The sequence below is a fragment of the Rhinichthys klamathensis genome, unplaced genomic scaffold (genome assembly GCF_029890125.1).
Source record: "Rhinichthys klamathensis goyatoka isolate OS25496 unplaced genomic scaffold, OSU_Roscu_1.1 h1tg000640l_1, whole genome shotgun sequence".
NCBI lineage: Eukaryota > Metazoa > Chordata > Actinopteri > Cypriniformes > Leuciscidae > Rhinichthys > Rhinichthys klamathensis.
The window spans coordinates 112,501-136,084 of record NW_026607086.1 but is presented as its reverse complement, the minus strand read 5'-3'; the positions used below and the strand labels follow the sequence as shown (position 1 = coordinate 136,084).

The 23,584-nt window shown below is 47.6% G+C and overlaps 1 protein-coding gene across 4 annotated transcripts in view; it reads left to right on the top strand.

The window, feature by feature from the left end:
- The window catches only part of tmcc1a (transmembrane and coiled-coil domain family 1a), a 117,950-nt gene that overhangs the window by 89,694 nt on the left and 4,672 nt on the right, over positions 1–23,584 (top strand). For all 4 annotated transcript variants that reach the window (XM_056241413.1, XM_056241416.1, XM_056241414.1 and 1 more), the window contains exon 3: positions 1,578–2,209. In XM_056241413.1, coding sequence (XP_056097388.1) covers positions 1,578–2,209 — 632 coding nt within the window. The remainder of the gene's footprint in view (positions 1–1,577; positions 2,210–23,584) is intronic.

Genomic DNA, 23,584 nt, shown 5'->3' with positions numbered 1-23,584 from the left:
CCTCATTCTTGTCTGTTTTTTATTTTCTCCCTGTCTTGCTCTTTCACACAACCCCACAACGGGTTTCTCCAGAGAGGCTATATTCACTCACCTAAAGGATTATTAGGAACACCATACTAATACTGTGTTTGACCCCCTTTCGCCTTCAGAAGTGCCTTAATTCTACGTGGCATTGATTCAACAAGGTGCTGAAAGCATTCTTTAGAAATGTTGGCCCATATTGATAGGACAGCATCTTGCAGTTGATGGAGATTTGTGGGATGCACATCCAGGGCACGAAGCTCCCGTTCCACCACATCCCAAAGATGCTCTATTGGGTTGAGATCTGGTGACTGTGGGGGCCATTTTAGTACAGTGAACTCATTGTCATGTTCAAGAAACCAATTTGAAATGATTCAAGCTTTGTGACATGGTGCATTATCCTGCTGGAAGTAGCCATCAGAGGATGGGTACATGGTGGCCATAAAGGGATGGACATGGTCAGAAACAATGCTCAGGTAGGCCGTGGCATTTAAACGATGCCCAATTGGCACTAAGGGGCCTAAAGTGTGCCAAGAAAACATCCCCCACACCATTACACCACCACCACCAGCCTGCACAGTGGTAACAAGGCATGATGGATCCATGTTCTCATTCTGTTTACGCCAAATTCTGACTCTACCATCTGAATGTCTCAACAGAAATCGAGACTTATCAGACCAGGCAACATTTTTCCAGTCTTCAACTGTGCAATTTTGGTGAGCTCTTGCAAATTGTAGCCTCTTTTTCCTATTTGTAGTGGAGATGAGTGGTACCCGCTGGGGTCTTCTGCTGTTGTAGCCCATCCACCTCAAGGTTGTGCGTGTTGTGGCTTCACAAATGCTTTGCTGCATACCTCGGTTGTAACGAGTGGTTATTTCAGTCAAAGTTGCTCTTCTATCAGCTTGAATCAGTCGGCCCATTCTCCTCTGACCTCTAGCATCAACAAGGCATTTTCGCCCACAGGACTGCCGCATACTGGATGTTTTTCCCTTTTCACACCATTCTTTGTAAACCCTAGAAATGGTTGTGCGTGAAAATCCCAGTAACTGAGCAGATTGTGAAATACTCAGACCGGCCCGTCTGGCAGCAACAACCACGCCACGCTCAAAATGGCTTAAATCACCTTTCTTTCCCATTCTGACATTCAGTTTGGAGTTCAGGAGATTGTCTTGACCAGGACCACACCCCTAAATGCATTGAAGCAACTGCCATGTGATTGGTTGATTAGATAATGGCATTAATGAGAAATTGAACAGGTGTTCCTAATAATCCTTTAGGTGAGTGTATATATAAATGAACTAAATTAATAACTTTTTTACAACAAAAATGAAACATCACTGAACTTACTTGTTGGTGGCTGCACTGTGACGCTATTTTCTACTAGAAACAAACTTTGTTGCATTATTTTCCTGTTATCTCTGTAAAGCTGCTTTGAAACACTCTGTATTGTAAAAAGTGCTGTATAAATAAAGCTGACTTGACTATACTTGACATTACCATTTTTAATCCTCATCCTTGTCCGTGTTTTGATTTTCAACCCCACAACGCCTCCTCAGGTGTTCGAGAAGAAGAACCAGAAGTCGGCGGCGAGCATCGCGCAGCTTCAGCGTAAGCTCGAGCATTACCACCGGCGCCTGCGCGAGGCGGAGCACAGCGGTGTGCAGCGGCAGCCCAAAGATGTCCTGCGGGACATGCAGCAGGGCCTGCGGGACGTGGGCGCCCGGGTCATCACGGGCCTCAGCGAGGGAGTGGTCGACAGCGTGAAGGGAGGCCTGTCCAGCTTCTCCCACGCCACACACTCCGCCGCCGGAGCCGTGGCCTCCAAACCCCGCGAGATCGCGTCGCTGATCCGCAACCGGTTCGGGAGTGCCGATAACATCAGCGTCCTCGAGGACAGCGTGACCGAACACGAACGCTCTCTGGGATCCGCCGCCGGACTCCTGCAGAAGTTCGGGAGTGACGAGGACTGTTCGAGCGCGGCCTCCAGTGTGACGGGAGCTCCCGGAGGTCCTCCGAGCTCCAGAGGGAACACACTGGAGAGGGGCCGCGGCTGGGACGTGTTTCTGCAGGAGGTGCAGGAGCTGCGGGACGCTCAGGCTCAGCTGGAGGAGACCCTGGAGAAGCTGAAGAGCGGGTGTCTGAAGGAGTGTACGCTGATGATGCAGGCGCTGCAGGAGGAGAGGTTCAGGTACACACGACACACACTCACTCACTCACTCACTCACTCACTCACTCACTCACTCACTCACACACACACACTCACTCTATCACTCACTCACTATCTCACTCTCACACACACACACTCTCACTCACACGCTCACTCACACACTCTCACTCGCTCACTCACTCACACTCACTCGCACCCTCACTCACACTCACTCACACTCACTCTATCACTCACTCACACTCACTCTATCACTCACTCACTATCTCACTCTCACACACACACACTCTCACTCACACGCTCACTCACACACTCTCACTCGCTCACTCACTCACACTCACTCGCACCCTCACTCACACTCACTCACACGCTCACTCACTCACACTCACTCGCACGCTCACTCACACACACTTACTCGCACGCTCACACACACTCACTCGCACGCTCACTCACTCACTCACTCACTCACTCACTCACACACACTCACTCTATCACTCACTCACTATCTCACTCTCACACACACACACTCTCACTCACACGCTCACTCACACACTCTCACTCGCTCACTCACTCACACTCACTCGCACCCTCACTCACACTCACTCACACTCACTCTATCACTCACTCACACTCACTCTATCACTCACTCACTATCTCACTCTCACACACACACACTCTCACTCACACGCTCACTCACACACTCTCACTCGCTCACTCACTCACACTCACTCGCACCCTCACTCACACTCACTCACACGCTCACTCACTCACACTCACTCGCACGCTCACTCACACACACTTACTCGCACGCTCACACACACTCACTCGCACGCTCACACACACTCACTCGCACGCTCACTCACACTCGCACACTCACTCACACTCACTGGCACTCACTCGCACGCTCACTCACTCACACTCACTCGCACACTCACTCACTCACACTCACTCGCACGCTCACTCACACACACTCACTCGCACGCTCACACACACTCACTCGCACGCTCACACACACTCACTCGCACGCTCACTCACACTCGCACACTCACTCACACTCACTGGCACTCACTCGCACGCTCACTCACTCACACTCACTCGCACGCTCACTCACTCACACTCACTCGCACGCTCACTCACACACACTCACTCGCACGCTCACACACACTCACTCGCACGCTCACTCACTCACACTCACTCGCACGCTCACTCACTCACACTCACTCACTATCTCACTCGCACGCTCACTCACTCACACTCACTCGCACGCTCACTCACACACACTCACTCGCACGCTCACACTCACTCACTCGCACGCTCACTCACTCACACTCACTCGCACGCTCACTCACTCACACTCACTCACTATCTCACTCTCACACACACACACTCTCACTCACACTCACTCGCACGCTCACTCACACACACTCGCACGCTCACTCACACTCACTCGCACGCTCACTCACACTCACTCGCACGCTCACTCACTCACACTCGCACGCACACTCACACTCACTCGCACGCTCACTCACACACACTCGCACGCTCACTCACACTCACTCGCACGCACACTCACACTCACTCGCACGCTCACTCACACACACTCGCACGCTCACTCACACTCACTCGCACGCTCACTCACACTCACTCGCACGCACACTCACACTCACTCGCACGCTCACTCACTCACACTCACTCACTCACTGACACACACTCTCACTCACACTCGCACGCTCACTCACTCGCACGCTCACTCACACTCACTCGCACGCTCACTCACACACACTCACTCGCACGCTCACTCACACACACTCACTCGCACGCTCACTCACACTCACTCACACGCTCACTCACTCGCACGCTCACTCACACACACTCGCACGCTCACTCACACACACTCGCACGCTCACTCACACTCACTCGCACGCTCACTCGCACACTCACTCGCACGCTCACTCGCACACTCACTCGCACGCTCACTCACACACACTCGCACGCTCACTCACACACACTCGCCGCTCACTCACACTCACTCGAACGCTCACTCGCACCTTCACTCACACACTCTCACTCACTCACTCACTGACACTCGCTTGCACACTCACTCGCTCACACGCACTCACGCTCACACACACTCGCACGCTCACTCACACACACTCGCACGCTCACTCACACACGCACTCACGCTCACTCACACTCGCACGCTCACTCACACTCACTCGCACGCTCACTCACACACACTCACTCGCACGCTCACTCACACACTCTCACTCACTCACTGACACTCACTCACACGCTCACGCTCACTCACTGACACTCGCTTGCACACTCACTCACTCACTCACTCACTCACTCACTGACACTCGCTTGCACGCTCACTCTCACGCTCTCACTCACTCACTCACTGACACTACTCACATGCTCACTCTCAATCCCTTACTTACTCACTCACTCGCACGCTCACTCACTCACTCACTCACTCACTCACTCACTCACTCACTGACACTCGCTTGCACGCTCACTCTCACGCTCTCACTCACTCACTCACTGACACTACTCACATGCTCACTCTCAATCCCTTACTCACTCACTCACTCGCACGCTCACTCATTCACTGACACACTCACTCACTCACTCACTGACACTCGCTTGCACGCTCACTCTCACGCTCTCACTCACTCACTCACTGACACTACTCACATGCTCACTCTCAATCCCTTACTTACTCACTCACTCGCACGCTCACTCACTCACTCACTCACTCACTCACTCACTCACTCACTCACTCACTCACTCACATGCTCACTCACTCACTCACTCACTCACTCACTCACTCACTGACTCACTGACACTCACACTCACTCATACACACTCACTCTCACACACACACACACATTCATACAGACCTCGGGTGCGATGTGAGCACAGCAGGAAATGCCAGTGCGAGTACGCTTATTTATAACTATAGTTTTGCTTCAATCATACACTCACAAATATGCGGGGATAAAAACAACCCAGTTTGGGTCATTTTGGCAACCCAGGCCAGCGCTGGGTCAAAAATGGACAAACCCTTTCGATTCGTTTTTTCCAAACATATTACTGTCATAAGTGCGTGAACACTGATAGGTGAAGTGGTATATCGGCACAAAACCCAACATTCTCAACCCAGCTTTTGGGTTGAAAACATAACCCAGCGTAAAAAAAAATCAAGTGCCAACCCAACATAGAACCAGAATTATTTCACATACAAAAGTCACAAAATTGTCCTGATAATCAAACATTCAAATGTATGAATTTTTGCACAAAACAAATTGTCCCATATATATATATTGTGCCGACAGTCAAAATGGTCATCGATGTTGATGGAGGTTTTGCTTCTTTGTGTATATCATGGCATGTAAATATATGCGTGTTGTTTTCAGTAGAACGGCTTACATTTATTGACAAGACATCAGAACTCGCTTCAGTCTGAACGCTGGATTTCTGTGGCACTGAATTGTAATATTTTCTTTTAGCATTTCCCCTCTCTCTCCAATATAGCAGGAGACAGAACTGCAGAACATGTGTTGCTGATCAGTCACGAGCCACCAGATTTGTGGCCTGAAATAGTCTCAACTTAGACGTTTTCCTCTTAAATGGTAAAAGATTGAGAAGGAAAATTAGGAGTGGGAAGAATGTGAATTTGAAGCGAGAGAGAGAGAGAGAGAGAGAGAGAGAGAGAGAGAGAGAGAGAGAGAGAGAGAGAGAGAGAGAGAGAGAGAGAGAGAGAGAGAGAGAGAGAGAGAGAGAGAGAGAGAGAGAGAGAGAGAGAGAGAGAGAGAGAGAGAGAGAGAGAGAGAGAGAGAGAGAGAGAGAGAGAGAGAGAGAGAGAGAGAGAGAGAGAGAGAGAGAGAGAGAGAGAGAGAGAGAGAGAGAGCTTCACAATGAATAGACAAAAATATTTCTGCCCTATAATGTTCAGCTGGTGGTCAAGTGTTTTATATTAATAACTGCTTATAATAACAGAAGCACAAAAATAGCCGAAATATCAACATGCTTTGAAACTAATGGAATATTAAAGGAATAATCTACCCTAAACTGAACGTTCAGTCATTGTTTACTTGCCTTCGCTGTTCCAAACCTGAGTGTGCTTGTGTTTCAGCAGTGTGACGTAGTCCTGGGTTAACTTGTTTATGCTTTACAGCATATCACATCATAAGTCATATTTTTGTTGAGCTTAACTTTGAACTGTTTTTTCATGGTCTCTGTTCTTTTGGATTGACATGAATGAATTAATTCAGGTTTTATTTGCTTCTGTTTAGTGCATTTATATAGGAGCCCAGTTCTGCTACATAATAAAAAATGTTTTTGTAAATCATAATTAATTATGACATAAAAATCTGAAATGATGGCATAGTAATGTATGTCATAAGTCTTGTCAATGTCTTAAGTCATAATGATGACATTAAAAATGTGAAATTCTGACATAATTTCGTAATCCTTAATTTAGTGAATAATTGAATAATGAATAATTATGATTAAGTATGCCATAATTTTCTTAAGTCAAAATTGACATAAGAAGATGACCCTGGAACGTCATAATTTGGACTTTTAATAAATAAAATTATATATCAAAGGTTGACAGACAAAAAGCCATGATTATTATGGTATAGAAAATCATAATTTCTACATTATCTCATAATTTCAACTGCATCTCATAATGATATATGTTATAATTTGGACTTTTTATTTTTAAAAATCAAAAGTTGACATTCACATAAAAACACATGATGATTATGGTATAGAAAAAATCATAACTTATACTTTTAATCTCACAATTTCAACGTCATAATTATAACTTAGTATGTCATAATTGTTGCTTCTTTATGTCATAATTGGCAGAAATGGGCTTCCATAGACATAAACTGAGTGTTAAAGCGGTTTACAAAGGAATCCATCAGTCGGCAGTTTCAGTTTGTGGCGTCGTCTTTGAAAACTCCCCTTTCACAGCAGAAACAGTGAAGCTCCGTCACACTCCAACATCGTTTTAGAGAGGTTATTACGTCTATATGAGTACAGATCAAGTCTCGATCACACACTCACACTACAGGTCAATCACACTCACACACTCACACTACAGGTCAATCACACTCACACACTCACACTACAGGTCAATCACACTCACACACTCACACTACAGGTCAATCACACTCACACACTCACACTACAGGTCAATCACACTCACACACTCACTCTACAGGTCAATCACACTCACACACTCACACTACAGGTCAATCACACTCACACACTCACACTACAGGTCAATCACACTCACACACTCACACTACAGGTCAATCACACTTACACACTCACACTACAATCACACTCACACACTCACACTACAGCTCAGTCACACTCACACACTCACTCTACAGGTCAATCACACTCACACACTCACACTACAGGTCAATCACACTCACACACTCACACTACAGGTCAATCACACTCACACACTCACACTACAGGTCAATCACACTTACACACTCACACTACAATCACACTCACACACTCACACTACAGGTCAATCACACTCACACACTCACACTACAGGTCAATCACACTCACACACTCACACTACAGGTCAATCACACTCACACACTCACACTACAGGTCAATCACACTCACACACTCACACTACAGGTCAATCACACTCACACACTCACACACTCACACTACAGCTCAATCACACTCACACACTCACACTACAGCTCAGTCACACTCACACACTCACTCTACAGCTCAATCACACTCACACACTCACACTACAGGTCAATCACACTCACACACTCACTCTACAGGTCAATCACACTCACACACTCACACTACAGGTCAATCACACTCACACACTCACACTACAGGTCAATCACACTCACACACTCACACTACAGGTCAATCACACTCACACACTCACTCTACAGGTCAATCACACTCACACACTCACACTACAGCTCAATCACACTCACACACTCACACTACAGGTCAATCACACTCACACACTCACACTACAGGTCAATCACACTCACACACTCACACTACAGGTCAATCACACTCACACACTCACACTACAGGTCAATCACACTCACACACTCACACTACAGGTCAATCACACTCACACACTCACACTACAGGTCAATCACACTCACACACTCACACTACAGGTCAATCACACTCACACACTCACACTACAGGTCAATCACACTCACACACTCACACTACAGGTCAATCACACTTACACACTCACACTACAATCACACTCACACACTCACACTACAGGTCAATCACACTCACACACTCACACTACAGGTCAATCACACTCACACACTCACACTACAGGTCAATCACACTCACACACTCACACTACAGGTCAATCACACTCACACACTCACACACTCACACTACAGCTCAATCACACTCACACACTCACACTACAGCTCAGTCACACTCACACACTCACTCTACAGCTCAATCACACTCACACACTCACACTACAGGTCAATCACACTCACACACTCACTCTACAGCTCAATCACACTCACACACTCACACTACAGCTCAATCACACTCACACACTCACTCTACAGCTCAATCACACTCACACACTCACACTACAGCTCAATCACACTCACACACTCACACTACAGCTCAATCACACTCACACACTCACACACTCACACTACTGCTCAATCACACTCACACACTCACTACTGCTCAATCACACTCACACACTCACTCTACAGCTCAATCACACACTCACACTCACACTACAGCTCAATCACACTCACACACTCACACTACAGCTCAATCACACTCACACACTCACACTACAGGTCAATCACACTCACACACTCACACTACAGGTCAATCACACTCACACACTCACACTACAGCTCAATCACACACTCACACACTCACACTACAGCTCAATCACACACTCACACACTCACACTACAGGTCAATCACACTCACACACTCACACTACAGCTCAATCACACTCACACACTCACACACTCACTCTACAGCTCAATCACACTCACACACTCACACTACAGCTCAATCACACTCACACACTCACACTACAGCTCAATCACACTCACACACTCACACTACAGCTCAATCACACTCACACACTCACACTACTGCTCAATCACACTCACACACTCACTACTGCTCAATCACACTCACACACTCACTCTACAGCTCAATCACACTCACACACTCACTCTACAGCTCAATCACACACTCACACTCACACTACAGCTCAATCACACTCACACACTCACACATTACAGCTCAATCACACTCACACACTCACACTACAGGTCAATCACACTCACACACTCACACTACAGGTCAATCACACTCACACACTCACACTACAGCTCAATCACACACTCACACACTCACTACTGCTCAATCACACTCACACACTCACTCTACAGCTCAACACACACTCACACTCACACTACAGCTCAATCACACTCACACACTCACACTACAGGTCAATCACACTCACACACTCACACTACAGGTCAATCACACTCACACACTCACACTACAGCTCAATCACACTCACACACTCACACTACAGGTCAATCACACTCACACACTCACACTACAGGTCAATCACACTCACACACTCACACTACAGGTCAATCACACTCACACACTCACACTACAGGTCAGTCACACTCACACACTCACACTACAGCTCAATCACACACTCACACACTCACACTACAGCTCAATCACACACTCACACACTCACACTACAGGTCAATCACACTCACACACTCACACTACAGCTCAATCACACTCACACACTCACACACTCACTCTACAGCTCAATCACACTCACACACTCACACTACAGCTCAATCACACTCACACACTCACACTACAGCTCAATCACACTCACACACTCACACTACAGCTCAATCACACTCACACACTCACACTACTGCTCAATCACACTCACACACTCACTACTGCTCAATCACACTCACACACTCACTCTACAGCTCAATCACACACTCACACTCACACTACAGCTCAATCACACTCACACACTCACACTACAGCTCAATCACACTCACACACTCACACTACAGGTCAATCACACTCACACACTCACACTACAGGTCAATCACACTCACACACTCACACTACAGCTCAATCACACACTCACACTCACACTACAGCTCAATCACACTCACACACTCATTCTACAGCTCAATCACACTCACACACTCACACTACAGCTCAATCATACTCACACACTCACACTACAGCTCAATCACACTCACACACTCACACACTCATTCTACAGCTCAATCACACTCACTCTACAGCTCAATCACACTCACACACTCACACTACAGCTCAATCACACTCACACACTCATTCTACAGCTCAATCACACTCACACTACAGCTCAATCACACTCACACACTCACTCTACAGCTCAATCACACACTCACACACTCACACTACAGCTCAATCACACTCACACACTCACACTACAGCTCAATCACACTCACACACTCACACTCATTCTACAGCTCAATCACACTCACACACTCACACTACAGCTCAATCACACTCACACACTCACACTACAGCTCAATCACACTCACACACTCACACACTCACACTACAGCTCAATCACACTCACACACTCACACTACAGCTCAATCACACTCACACACTCACACACTCACACTACAGCTCAATCACACTCACACACTCACACACTCACACTACAGCTCAATCACACTCACACACTCACACACTCACACTACAGCTCAATCACACTCACACACTCACACTACAGCTCAATCACACTCACACACTCACACACTCACACTACAGCTCAATCACACTCACACACTCACACTCATTCTACAGCTCAATCACACTCACACTCACACTACAGTTCAATCACACTCACACACTCACACTACAGCTCAATCACACTCACACACTCACACTACAGCTCAATCACACTCACACACTCACACACTCACTCTACAGCTCAATCACACACTCACACTCACACTACAGCTCAATCACACTCACACACTCACACTACAGCTCAATCACACTCACACTACAGCTCAATCACACACTCACACTCACACTCACACACTCACACACTCATTCTACAGCTCAATCACACTCACACTACAGCTCAATCACACTCACACACTCACACTACAGCTCAATCACACACTCACACTCACACTACAGCTCAATCACACTCACACACTCACACTACAGCTCAATCACACTCACACTACAGCTCAATCACACTCACACACTCACACTCACACACTCATTCTACAGCTCAAGCTCAATCACACTCACACACTCACACTACAGCTCAATCACACTCACACTCGCACTCACACACTCACTCTACAGCTCAATCACACTCACACACTCACACACTCACTACAGCTCAATCACACTCACACACTCACACTACAGCTCAATCACACTCACACACTCACACTACAGCTCAGTCACACTCACACACTCACACACTCACTACAGCTCAATCACACACACACTCACACTACAGCTCAATCACACTCACACACTCACACTCACACTACAGCTCAATCACACTCACACACTCACACTACACTCACTACAGCTCAATTACACTCACACACTCACTCTACAGCTCAGTCACACTCACACACTCACACTCACTCTACAGCTCAGTCACACTCACACACTCACTCTACAGCTCAGTCACACTCACACACTCACACTACAGCTCAGTCACACTCACACACTCACTCTACAGCTCAATCACACACTCACACACTCACTCTACAGCTCAGTCACACTCACACACTCACACACTCACTCTACAGCTCAGTCACACTCACACACTCACTCTACAGCTCAGTCACACTCACACACTCACACTACAGCTCAATCACACTCACACACTCACTCTGCAGCTCAATCACACACTCACACACTCACACTACAGCTCAATCACACTCACACACTCACTCTACAGCTCAATCACACACTCACACACTCACTCTACAGCTCAGTCACACTCACACACTCACACTACAGCTCAGTCACACTCACACACTCACTCTACAGCTCAATCACACACTCACACACTCACTCTACAGCTCAGTCACACTCACACACTCACTCTACAGCTCAATCACACTCACACACTCACACTACAGCTCAATCACACACTCACACACTCACTCTACAGCTCAGTCACACTCACACACTCACTCTACAGCTCAATCACACTCACACACTCACTCTACAGCTCAATCACACTCACACTCAGACTACAGCTCAATCACACTCACACACTCACACTCACACTACAGCTCAATCACACTCACACACTCACACTACAGCTCAATCACACTCACACACTCACACTACAGCTCAATCACACTCACACACTCACACTCACACTCACACTACAGCTCAATCACACACTCACACACTCACTCTACAGCTCAATCACACTCACACACTCACACTCACACTACAGCTCAATCACACTCACACACTCACACTCACACTACAGCTCAATCACACTCACACACTCACACTCAAACTACAGCTCAATCACACTCACACACTCACACTACAGCTCAATCACACACTCACACACTCACACTACAGCTCAATCACACTCACACTCACACTACAGCTCAATCACACTCACACACTCACACTACAGCTCAATCACACTCACACTCACACACTCACACTACAGCTCAATCACACACTCACACACTCACTCTACAGCTCAGTCACACTCACACACTCACACTCACACTACAGCTCAATCACACTCACACACTCACTCTACAGCTCAATCACACTCACACACTCACTCTACAGCTCAATCACACTCACACACTCACACTCACACTACAGCTCAATCACACTCACACACTCACACTACAGCTCAATCACACTCACACTCACACTACAGCTCAATCACACTCACACACTCACTCTACAGCTCAATCACACTCACACACTCACTCTACAGCTCAATCACACTCACACACTCACACACTCACTCTACAGCTCAATCACACTCACACACTCACTCTACAGCTCAATCACACACTCACACACTCACACTACAGCTCAATCACACTCACACACTCACACTACAGCTCAATCACACTCACACACTCACACTACAGCTCAATCACACTCACACTACAGCTCAATCACACACTCACACACTCACACTACAGCTCAATCACACTCACACACTCACTCTACAGCTCAATCACACTCACACACTCACACTACAGCTCAGTCACACTCACACACTCACACTACAGCTCAATCACACTCACACTACAGCTCAATCACACACTCACACACTCACACTACAGCTCAATCACACACTCACACTCACACTACAGCTCAATCACACTCACACTCACACTACAGCTCAATCACACTCACACTCACACTACAGCTCAATCACACACTCACTCTACAGCTCAATCACACTCACACACTCACACACTCACACTACTGCTCAATCACACTCACACACTCACTACTGCTCAATCACACTCACACACTCACACTACAGCTCAATCACACACTCACACTACAGCTCAATCACACTCACACACTCACACTACAGCTCAATCACACACTCACACACTCACTCTACAGCTCAATCACACTCACACACTCACACTCACACTACAGCTCAATCACACACTCACACTACAGCTCAGTCACACTCACACACTCACACTACAGCTCAATCACACTCACACACTCACACTCACACTACAGCTCAATCACACTCACACACTCACACTACAGCTCAATCACACACTCACACACTCACTCTACAGCTCAGTCACACTCACACTCACACTACAGCTCAATCACACACTCACTCTACAGCTCAGTCACACTCACACACTCACACTACAGCTCAATCACACTCACACACTCACACTACAGCTCAATCACACACTCACACACTCACTCTACAGCTCAATCACACTCACACACTCACACTACAGCTCAATCACACACTCACACACTCACTCTACAGCTCAATCACACTCACACTCACACACTACAGCTCAGTCACACTCACACACTCACACTACAGCTCAATCACACTCACACACTCACACTCACACTACAGCTCAATCACACTCACACACTCACACTACAGCTCAATCACACACTCACACACTCACTCTACAGCTCAGTCACACTCACACTACAGCTCAATCACACACTCACTCTACAGCTCAGTCACACTCACACTCACACTACAGCTCAATCACACACTCACACACTCACACTACAGCTCAATCACACTCACACACTCACTCTACAGCTCAATCACACACTCACACACTCACTCTACAGCTCAGTCACTCTCACACACTCACACTACAGCTCAATCACACACTCACACACTCACTCTACAGCTCAATCACACACTCACACACTCACACTACAGCTCAATCGCACTCACACACTCACTCTACAGCTCAGTCACACTCACACACTCACACTACAGCTCAATCACACACTCACACACTCACTCTACAGCTCAATCACACTCACACACTCACTCTACAGCTCAATCACACTCACACACTCACTCTACAGCTCAGTCACACTCACACACTCACACTACAGCTCAATCACACACTCACACACTCACTCTACAGCTCAATCACACACTCACACACTCACACTACAGCTCAATCACACTCACACACTCACTCTACAGCTCAATCACACTCACTCTACAGCTCAATCACACACTCACACACTCACACTACAGCTCAATCACACTCACACACTCACTCTACAGCTCAGTCACACTCACACACTCACTACAGCTCAATCACACACTCACACTACAGCTCAATCACACACTCACACACTCACACTACAGCTCAATCACACTCACACACTCACTCTACAGCTCAGTCACACTCACACACTCACTACAGCTCAATCACACACTCACACACTCACACTACAGCTCAATCACACTCACACACTCACTCTACAGCTCAATCACACTCACACACTCACACTACAGCTCAATCACACACTCACACACTCACACTACAGCTCAATCACACTCACACACTCACTCTACAGCTCAATCACACACTCACACACTCACTCTACAGCTCAATCACACACTCACACACTCACACTACAGCTCAATCACACTCACACACTCACTCTACAGCTCAATCACACACTCACACACTCACTCTACAGCTCAGTCACACTCACACACTCACTACAGCTCAATCACACACTCACACACTCACACTACAGCTCAATCACACACTCACACACTCACTCTACAGCTCAGTCACACTCACACACTCACTACAGCTCAATCACACACTCACACACTCACACTACAGCTCAGTCACACTCACACACCCACTACAGCTCAATCACACACTCACACACTCACACTACAGCTCAATCACACTCACACACTCACTCTACAGCTCAATCACACTCACACACTCACTCTACAGCTCAGTCACACTCACACACCCACTACAGCTCAATCACACACTCACACACTCACACTACAGCTCAATCACACTCACACACTCACTCTACAGCTCAATCACACTCACACACTCACTCTACAGCTCAGTCACACTCACACACTCACTACAGCTCAATCACACACTCACACACTCACACTACAGCTCAATCACACACTCACACACTCACACTACAGCTCAATCACACTCACACACTCACTCTACAGCTCAGTCACACTCACACACCCACTACAGCTCAATCACACACTCACACACTCACACTACAGCTCAATCACACTCACACACTCACTCTACAGCTCAATCACACTCACACACTCACTCTACAGCTCAGTCACACTCACACACCCACTACAGCTCAATCACACACTCACACACTCACACTACAGCTCAATCACACTCACACACTCACTCTACAGCTCAATCACACTCACACACTCACTCTACAGCTCAGTCACACTCACACACTCACTACAGCTCAATCACACACTCACACACTCACACTACAGCTCAATCACACACTCACACACTCACACTACAGCTCAATCACACTCACACACTCACTCTACAGCTCAGTCACACTCACACACTCACACTACAGCTCAATCACACACTCACACACTCACTCTACAGCTCAATCACACACTCACACACTCACACTACAGCTCAATCACACTCACACACTCACTCTACAGCTCAGTCACACTCACACACTCACTACAGCTCAATCACACACTCACACACTCACACTACAGCTCAATCACACTCACACACTCACTCTACAGCTCAATCACACTCACACACTCACTCTACAGCTCAATCACACTCACACACTCACACACTCACTCTACAGCTCAATCACACTCACACACTCACTCTACAGCTCAATCACACACTCACACTACAGCTCAATCACACACTCACACACTCACTCTACAGCTCAATCACACACTCACACACTCACTCTACAGCTCAATCACACTCACACACTCACTCTACAGCTCAATCACACACTCACACACTCACTCTACAGCTCAGTCACACTCACACACTCACTACAGCTCAATCACACACTCACACACTCACACTACAGCTCAATCACACTCACACACTCACTCTACAGCTCAGTCACACTCACTACAGCTCAATCACACTCACACACTCACTCTACAGCTCAGTCACACTCACACACTCACTCTACAGCTCAATCACACTCACACACTCACACACTCACACTACAGCTCAATCACACACTCACTCTACAGCTCAATCACACACTCACACACTCACACTACAGCTCAATCACACTCACACACTCACTCTACAGCTCAATCACACACTCACACACTCACTCTACAGCTCAATCACACTCACACACTCACACTACAGCTCAATCACACACTCACACACTCACTCTACAGCTCAATCACACACTCACACACTCACTCTACAGCTCAGTCACACTCACACACTCACTACAGCTCAATCACACACTCACACACTCACACTACAGCTCAATCACACACTCACACACTCACTCTACAGCTCAGTCACACTCACACACTCACTACAGCTCAATCACACACTCACACACTCACACTACAGCTCAATCACACTCACACACTCACTCTACAGCTCAGTCACACTCACACACTCACTACAGCTCAATCACACACTCACACACTCACACTACAGCTCAATCACACCCACACACTCACTCTACAGCTCAGTCACACTCACACACTCACTACAGCTCAATCACACACTCACACACTCACACTACAGCTCAATCACACACTCACACACTCACACTACAGCTCAATCACACTCACACACTCACTCTACAGCTCAATCACACACTCACACACTCACACTACAGCTCAATCACACTCACACACTCACACTACAGCTCAGTCACACTCACACACTCACTCTACAGCTCAATCACACACTCACACACTCACTCTACAGCTCAGTCACACTCACACACTCACTCTACAGCTCAATCACACTCACACACTCACTCTACAGCTCAATCACACACTCACACTACAGCTCAATCACACTCACACACTCACTCTACAGCTCAATCACACACTCACACACTCACTCTACAGCTCAGTCACTCTCACACACTCACACTACAGCTCAATCACACACTCACACACTCACTCTACAGCTCAATCACACACTCACACACTCACTCTACAGCTCAATCACACTCACACACTCACACTCACACTCACACTACAGCTCAATCACACACACACACACTCACTCTACTGCTCAATCACACTCACACACTCACACTCACACTACAGCTCAATCACACTCACACTACAGCTCAATCACACACTCACACACTCACTCTACAGCTCAATCACACACTCACACACTCACACTACAGCTCAGTCACACTCACACACTCACTACAGCTCAATCACACACTCACACACTCACACTACAGCTCAATCACACACTCACACACTCACACTACAGCTCAATCACACTCACACACTCACTCTACAGCTCAGTCACACTCACACACTCACACTACAGCTCAATCACACGCACACACTCACACTACAGCTCAGTCACACTCACACACTCACTACAGCTCAGTCACACTCACACACTCACTACAGCTCAATCACACACTCACACACTCACACTACAGCTCAATCACACTCACACACTCACTCTACAGCTCAATCACACTCACACACTCACACTACAGCTCAATCACACACTCACACTACAGCTCAATCACACTCACACACTCACTCTACAGCTCAATCACACACTCACACTACAGCTCAATCACACTCACACACTCACTCTACAGCTCAATCACACTCACACACTCACTCTACAGCTCAATCACACTCACACACTCACACTACAGCTCAATCACACACTCACACTACAGCTCAATCACACTCACACACTCACTCTACAGCTCAATCACACACTCACACTACAGCTCAATCACACTCACACACTCACTCTACAGCTCAATCACACTCACACACTCACTCTACAGCTCAATCACACTCACACACTCACACTCACACTCACACTACAGCTCAATCACACTCACACTACAGCTCAATCACACACTCACACACTCACTCTACAGCTCAATCACACACTCACACACTCACACTACAGCTCAGTCACACTCACACACTCACTACAGCTCAATCACACACTCACACACTCACACTACAGCTCAATCACACACTCACACACTCACACTACAGCTCAATCACACTCACACACTCACTCTACAGCTCAGTCACACTCACACACTCACTACAGCTCAATCACACTCACACACTCACTCTACAGCTCAATCACACTCACACACTCACTCTACAGCTCAATCACACTCACACTACAGCTCAGTCACACTCACACACTCACTACAGCTCAATCACACTCACACTACAGCTCAATCACACTCACACACTCACTCTACAGCTCAGTCACACTCACACACTCACTACAGCTCAATCACACACTCACACACTCACACTACAGCTCAATCACACACTCACACACTCACACTACAGCTCAATCACACTCACACACTCACTCTACAGCTCAGTCACACTCACACACTCACTCTACAGCTCAATCACACTCACACTCACACTCTACAGCTCAATCACACTCACACACTCACTCTACAGCTTAGTCACACTCACACACTCACTACAGCTCAATCACACACTCACACTACAGCTCAATCACACTCACACACTCACTCTACAGCTCAGTCACACTCACACACTCACTACAGCTCAATCACACACTCACACACTCACACTACAGCTCAATCACACTCACACACTCACACTACAGCTCAATCACACTCACACACTCACTCTACAGCTTAGTCACACTCACACACTCACTACAGCTCAATCACACACTCACACACTCACACTACAGCTCAATCACACTCACACACTCACTCTACAGCTCAGTCACACTCACACACTCACTACAGCTCAATCACACACTCACACACTCACACTACAGCTCAATCACACACTCACACTACAGCTCAATCACACTCACACACTCACTCTACAGTTCAGTCACACTCACACACTCACTACAGCTCAATCACACTCACACTCACACTCTACAGCTCAATCACACTCACACACTCACTCTACAGCTTAGTCACACTCACACACTCACTACAGCTCAATCACACACTCACACTACAGCTCAATCACACTCACACACTCACTCTACAGCTCAGTCACACTCACACACTCACTACAGCTCAATCACACACTCACACACTCACACTACAGCTCAATCACACTCACACACTCACACTACAGCTCAATCACACTCACACACTCACTCTACAGCTTAGTCACACTCACACACTCACTACAGCTCAATCACACACTCACACACTCACACTACAGCTCAATCACACTCACACACTCACTCTACAGCTCAGTCACACTCACACACTCACTACAGCTCAATCACACACTCACACACTCACTACAGCTCAATCACACACTCACACACTCACACTACAGCTCAATCACACTCACACTCACACTACAGCTCAATCACACTCACACACTCACTCTACAGCTCAATCACACTCACACTCACACTACAGCTCAGTCACACTCACACACTCACACACTCACTACAGCTCAATCACACACTCACACTACAGCTCAATCACACTCACACACTCACTCTACAGCTCAATCACACTCACACACTCACTCTACAGCTCAATCACACTCACACACTCACTACAGCTCAATCACACACTCACACACTCACACTACAGCTCAGTCACACTCACACACTCACACTCACACTACAGCTCAGTCACACTCACACACACACACTCACACTCACACTACAGCTCAATCACACTCACACTCACTCTACAGCTCAATCACACACTCACACACTCACTACAGCTCAATCACACACTCACACTCACTCTACAGCTCAGTCACACTCACACACTCACTACAGCTCAATCACACTCACACTCACTCTACAGCTCAGTCACACTCACACACTCACTACAGCTCAATCACACACTCACACACTCACACTACAGCTCAATCACACTCACACTCACTCTACAGCTCAATCACACACTCACACACTCACTACAGCTCAATCACACACTCACACTCACTCTACAGCTCAGTCACACTCACACACACTACAGCTCAATCACACTCACACTCACTCTACAGCTCAGTCACACTCACACACTCACTACAGCTCAATCACACACTCACACACTCACACTACAGCTCAATCACACTCACACTCACTCTACAGCTCAGTCACACTCACACACTCACTACAGCTCAATCACACACTCACACACTCACACTACAGCTCAATCACACACTCACACACTCACACTACAGCTCAATCACACACTCACACACTCACACTACAGCTCAATCACACACTCACACACTCACACTACAGCTCAATCACACACTCACACACTCACACTACAGCTCAATCACACACTCACACACTCACACTACAGCTCAATCACACACTCACACACTCACACTACAGCTCAATCACACACTCACACACTCACTACAGCTCAATCACACTCACACTCACTCTACAGCTCAATCACACTCACACACTCACTACAGCTCAATCACACACTCACACTACAGCTCAATCACACACTCACACACTCACACTACAGCTCAATCACACACTCACACACTCACTCTACAGCTCAGTCACACACACACTGACACTACAGCTCAATCACACACTCACACACTCACACTACAGCTCAATCACACACTCACACACTCACACTACAGCTCAATCACACTCACACACTCACTCTACAGCTCAATCACACTCACACACTCACACACTCACTCTACAGCTCAATCACACTCACACACTCACACTACAGCTCAATCACACTCACACACTCACACACTCACTCTACAGCTCAATCACACTCACACACTCACACTACAGCTCAATCACACTCACACACTCACTCTACAGCTCAATCACACTCACACACTCACACACTCATTCTACAGCTCAATCACACTCACTCTACAGCTCAATTACACTCACACACTCACACACTCATTCTACAGCTCAATCACACTCACTCTACAGCTCAATTACACTCACACACTCACACACTCACACTACAGCTCAATCACACACTCACTCTACAGCTCAATCACACTCACACACTCACTCTACAGCTCAATCACACTCACACACTCACTCTACAGCTCAATCACACTCACACACTCACTCTACAGCTCAATCACACTCACACACTCACACACTCACTCTACAGCTCAATCACACTCACACACTCACACTCACACTACAGCTCAATCACACTCACACACTCACTCTACAGCTCAATCACACTCACTCTACAGCTCAATCACACTCACACACTCACACTCACACTACAGCTCAATCACACACTCACACTACAGCTCAATCACACTCACACACTCACACTCACGGTGTGTGTGTGTGTGTGTGTGACTCTGTGTTGTCCTGTAGATGCGAGCGTGTGGAGGAGCAGGTGTGTGTGTGCGTGTGTGTGTGTGTGTGTGTGTGTGTGACTCTATGTTGTCCTGTAGATGCGAGCGTGTGGAGGAGCAGGTGTGTGTGTGCGTGTGTGTGTGTGTGTGTGTGTGTGTGTGTGTGTGACTCAGTGTTCTCCTGTTGTCCTGTAGATGCGAGCGTGTGGAGGAGCAGGTGTGTGTGTGTGTGTGTGTGTGAGTGACTCAGTGTTCTCCTGTTGTCCTGTAGATGCGAGCGTGTGGAGGAGCAGGTGTGTGTGTGTGTGTGTGTGTGTGACTCAGTGTTCTCCTGTTGTCCTGTAGATGCGAGCGTGTGGAGGAGCAGGTGTGTGTGTGTGTGTGTGAGTGACTCAGTGTTCTCCTGTTGTCCTGTAGATGCGAGCGTGTGGAGGAGCAGGTGTGTGTGTGTGTGTGTGTGTGTGTGTGTGTGTGACTCAGTGTTCTCCTGTTGTCCTGTAGATGCGAGCGTGTGGAGGAGCAGGTGTGTGTGTGTGTGTGTGTGTGTGTGACTCAGTGTTCTCCTGTTGTCCTGTAGATGCGAGCGTGTGGAGGAGCAGGTGTGTGTGTGTGTGTGTGTGTGTGACTCTGTGTTCTCCTGTTGTCCTGTAGATGCGAGCGTGTGGAGGAGCAGGTGTGTGTGTGTGTGTGTGTGTGACTCAGTGTTCTCCTGTTGTCCTGTAGATGCGAGCGTGTGGAGGAGCAGGTGTGTGTGTGTGTGTGTGTGTGACTCAGTGTTCTCCTGTTGTCCTGTAGATGCGAGCGTGTGGAGGAGCAGGTGTGTGTGTGTGTGTGTGTGTGTGTGTGTGTGTGACTCAGTGTTCTCCTGTTGTCCTGTAGATGCGAGCGTGTGGAGGAGCAGGTGTGTGTGTGTGTGTGTGTGTGTGACTCAGTGTTCTCCTGTTGTCCTGTAGATGCGAGCGTGTGGAGGAGCAGGTGTGTGTGTGTGTGTGTGTGACTCAGTGTTCTCCTGTTGTCCTGTAGATGCGAGCGTGTGGAGGAGCAGGTGTGTGTGTGTGTGTGTGTGTGTGACTCTGTGTTCTCCTGTTGTCCTGTAGATGCGAGCGTGTGGAGGAGCAGGTGTGTGTGTGTGTGTGTGTGACTCAGTGTTCTCCTGTTGTCCTGTAGATGCGAGCGTGTGGAGGAGC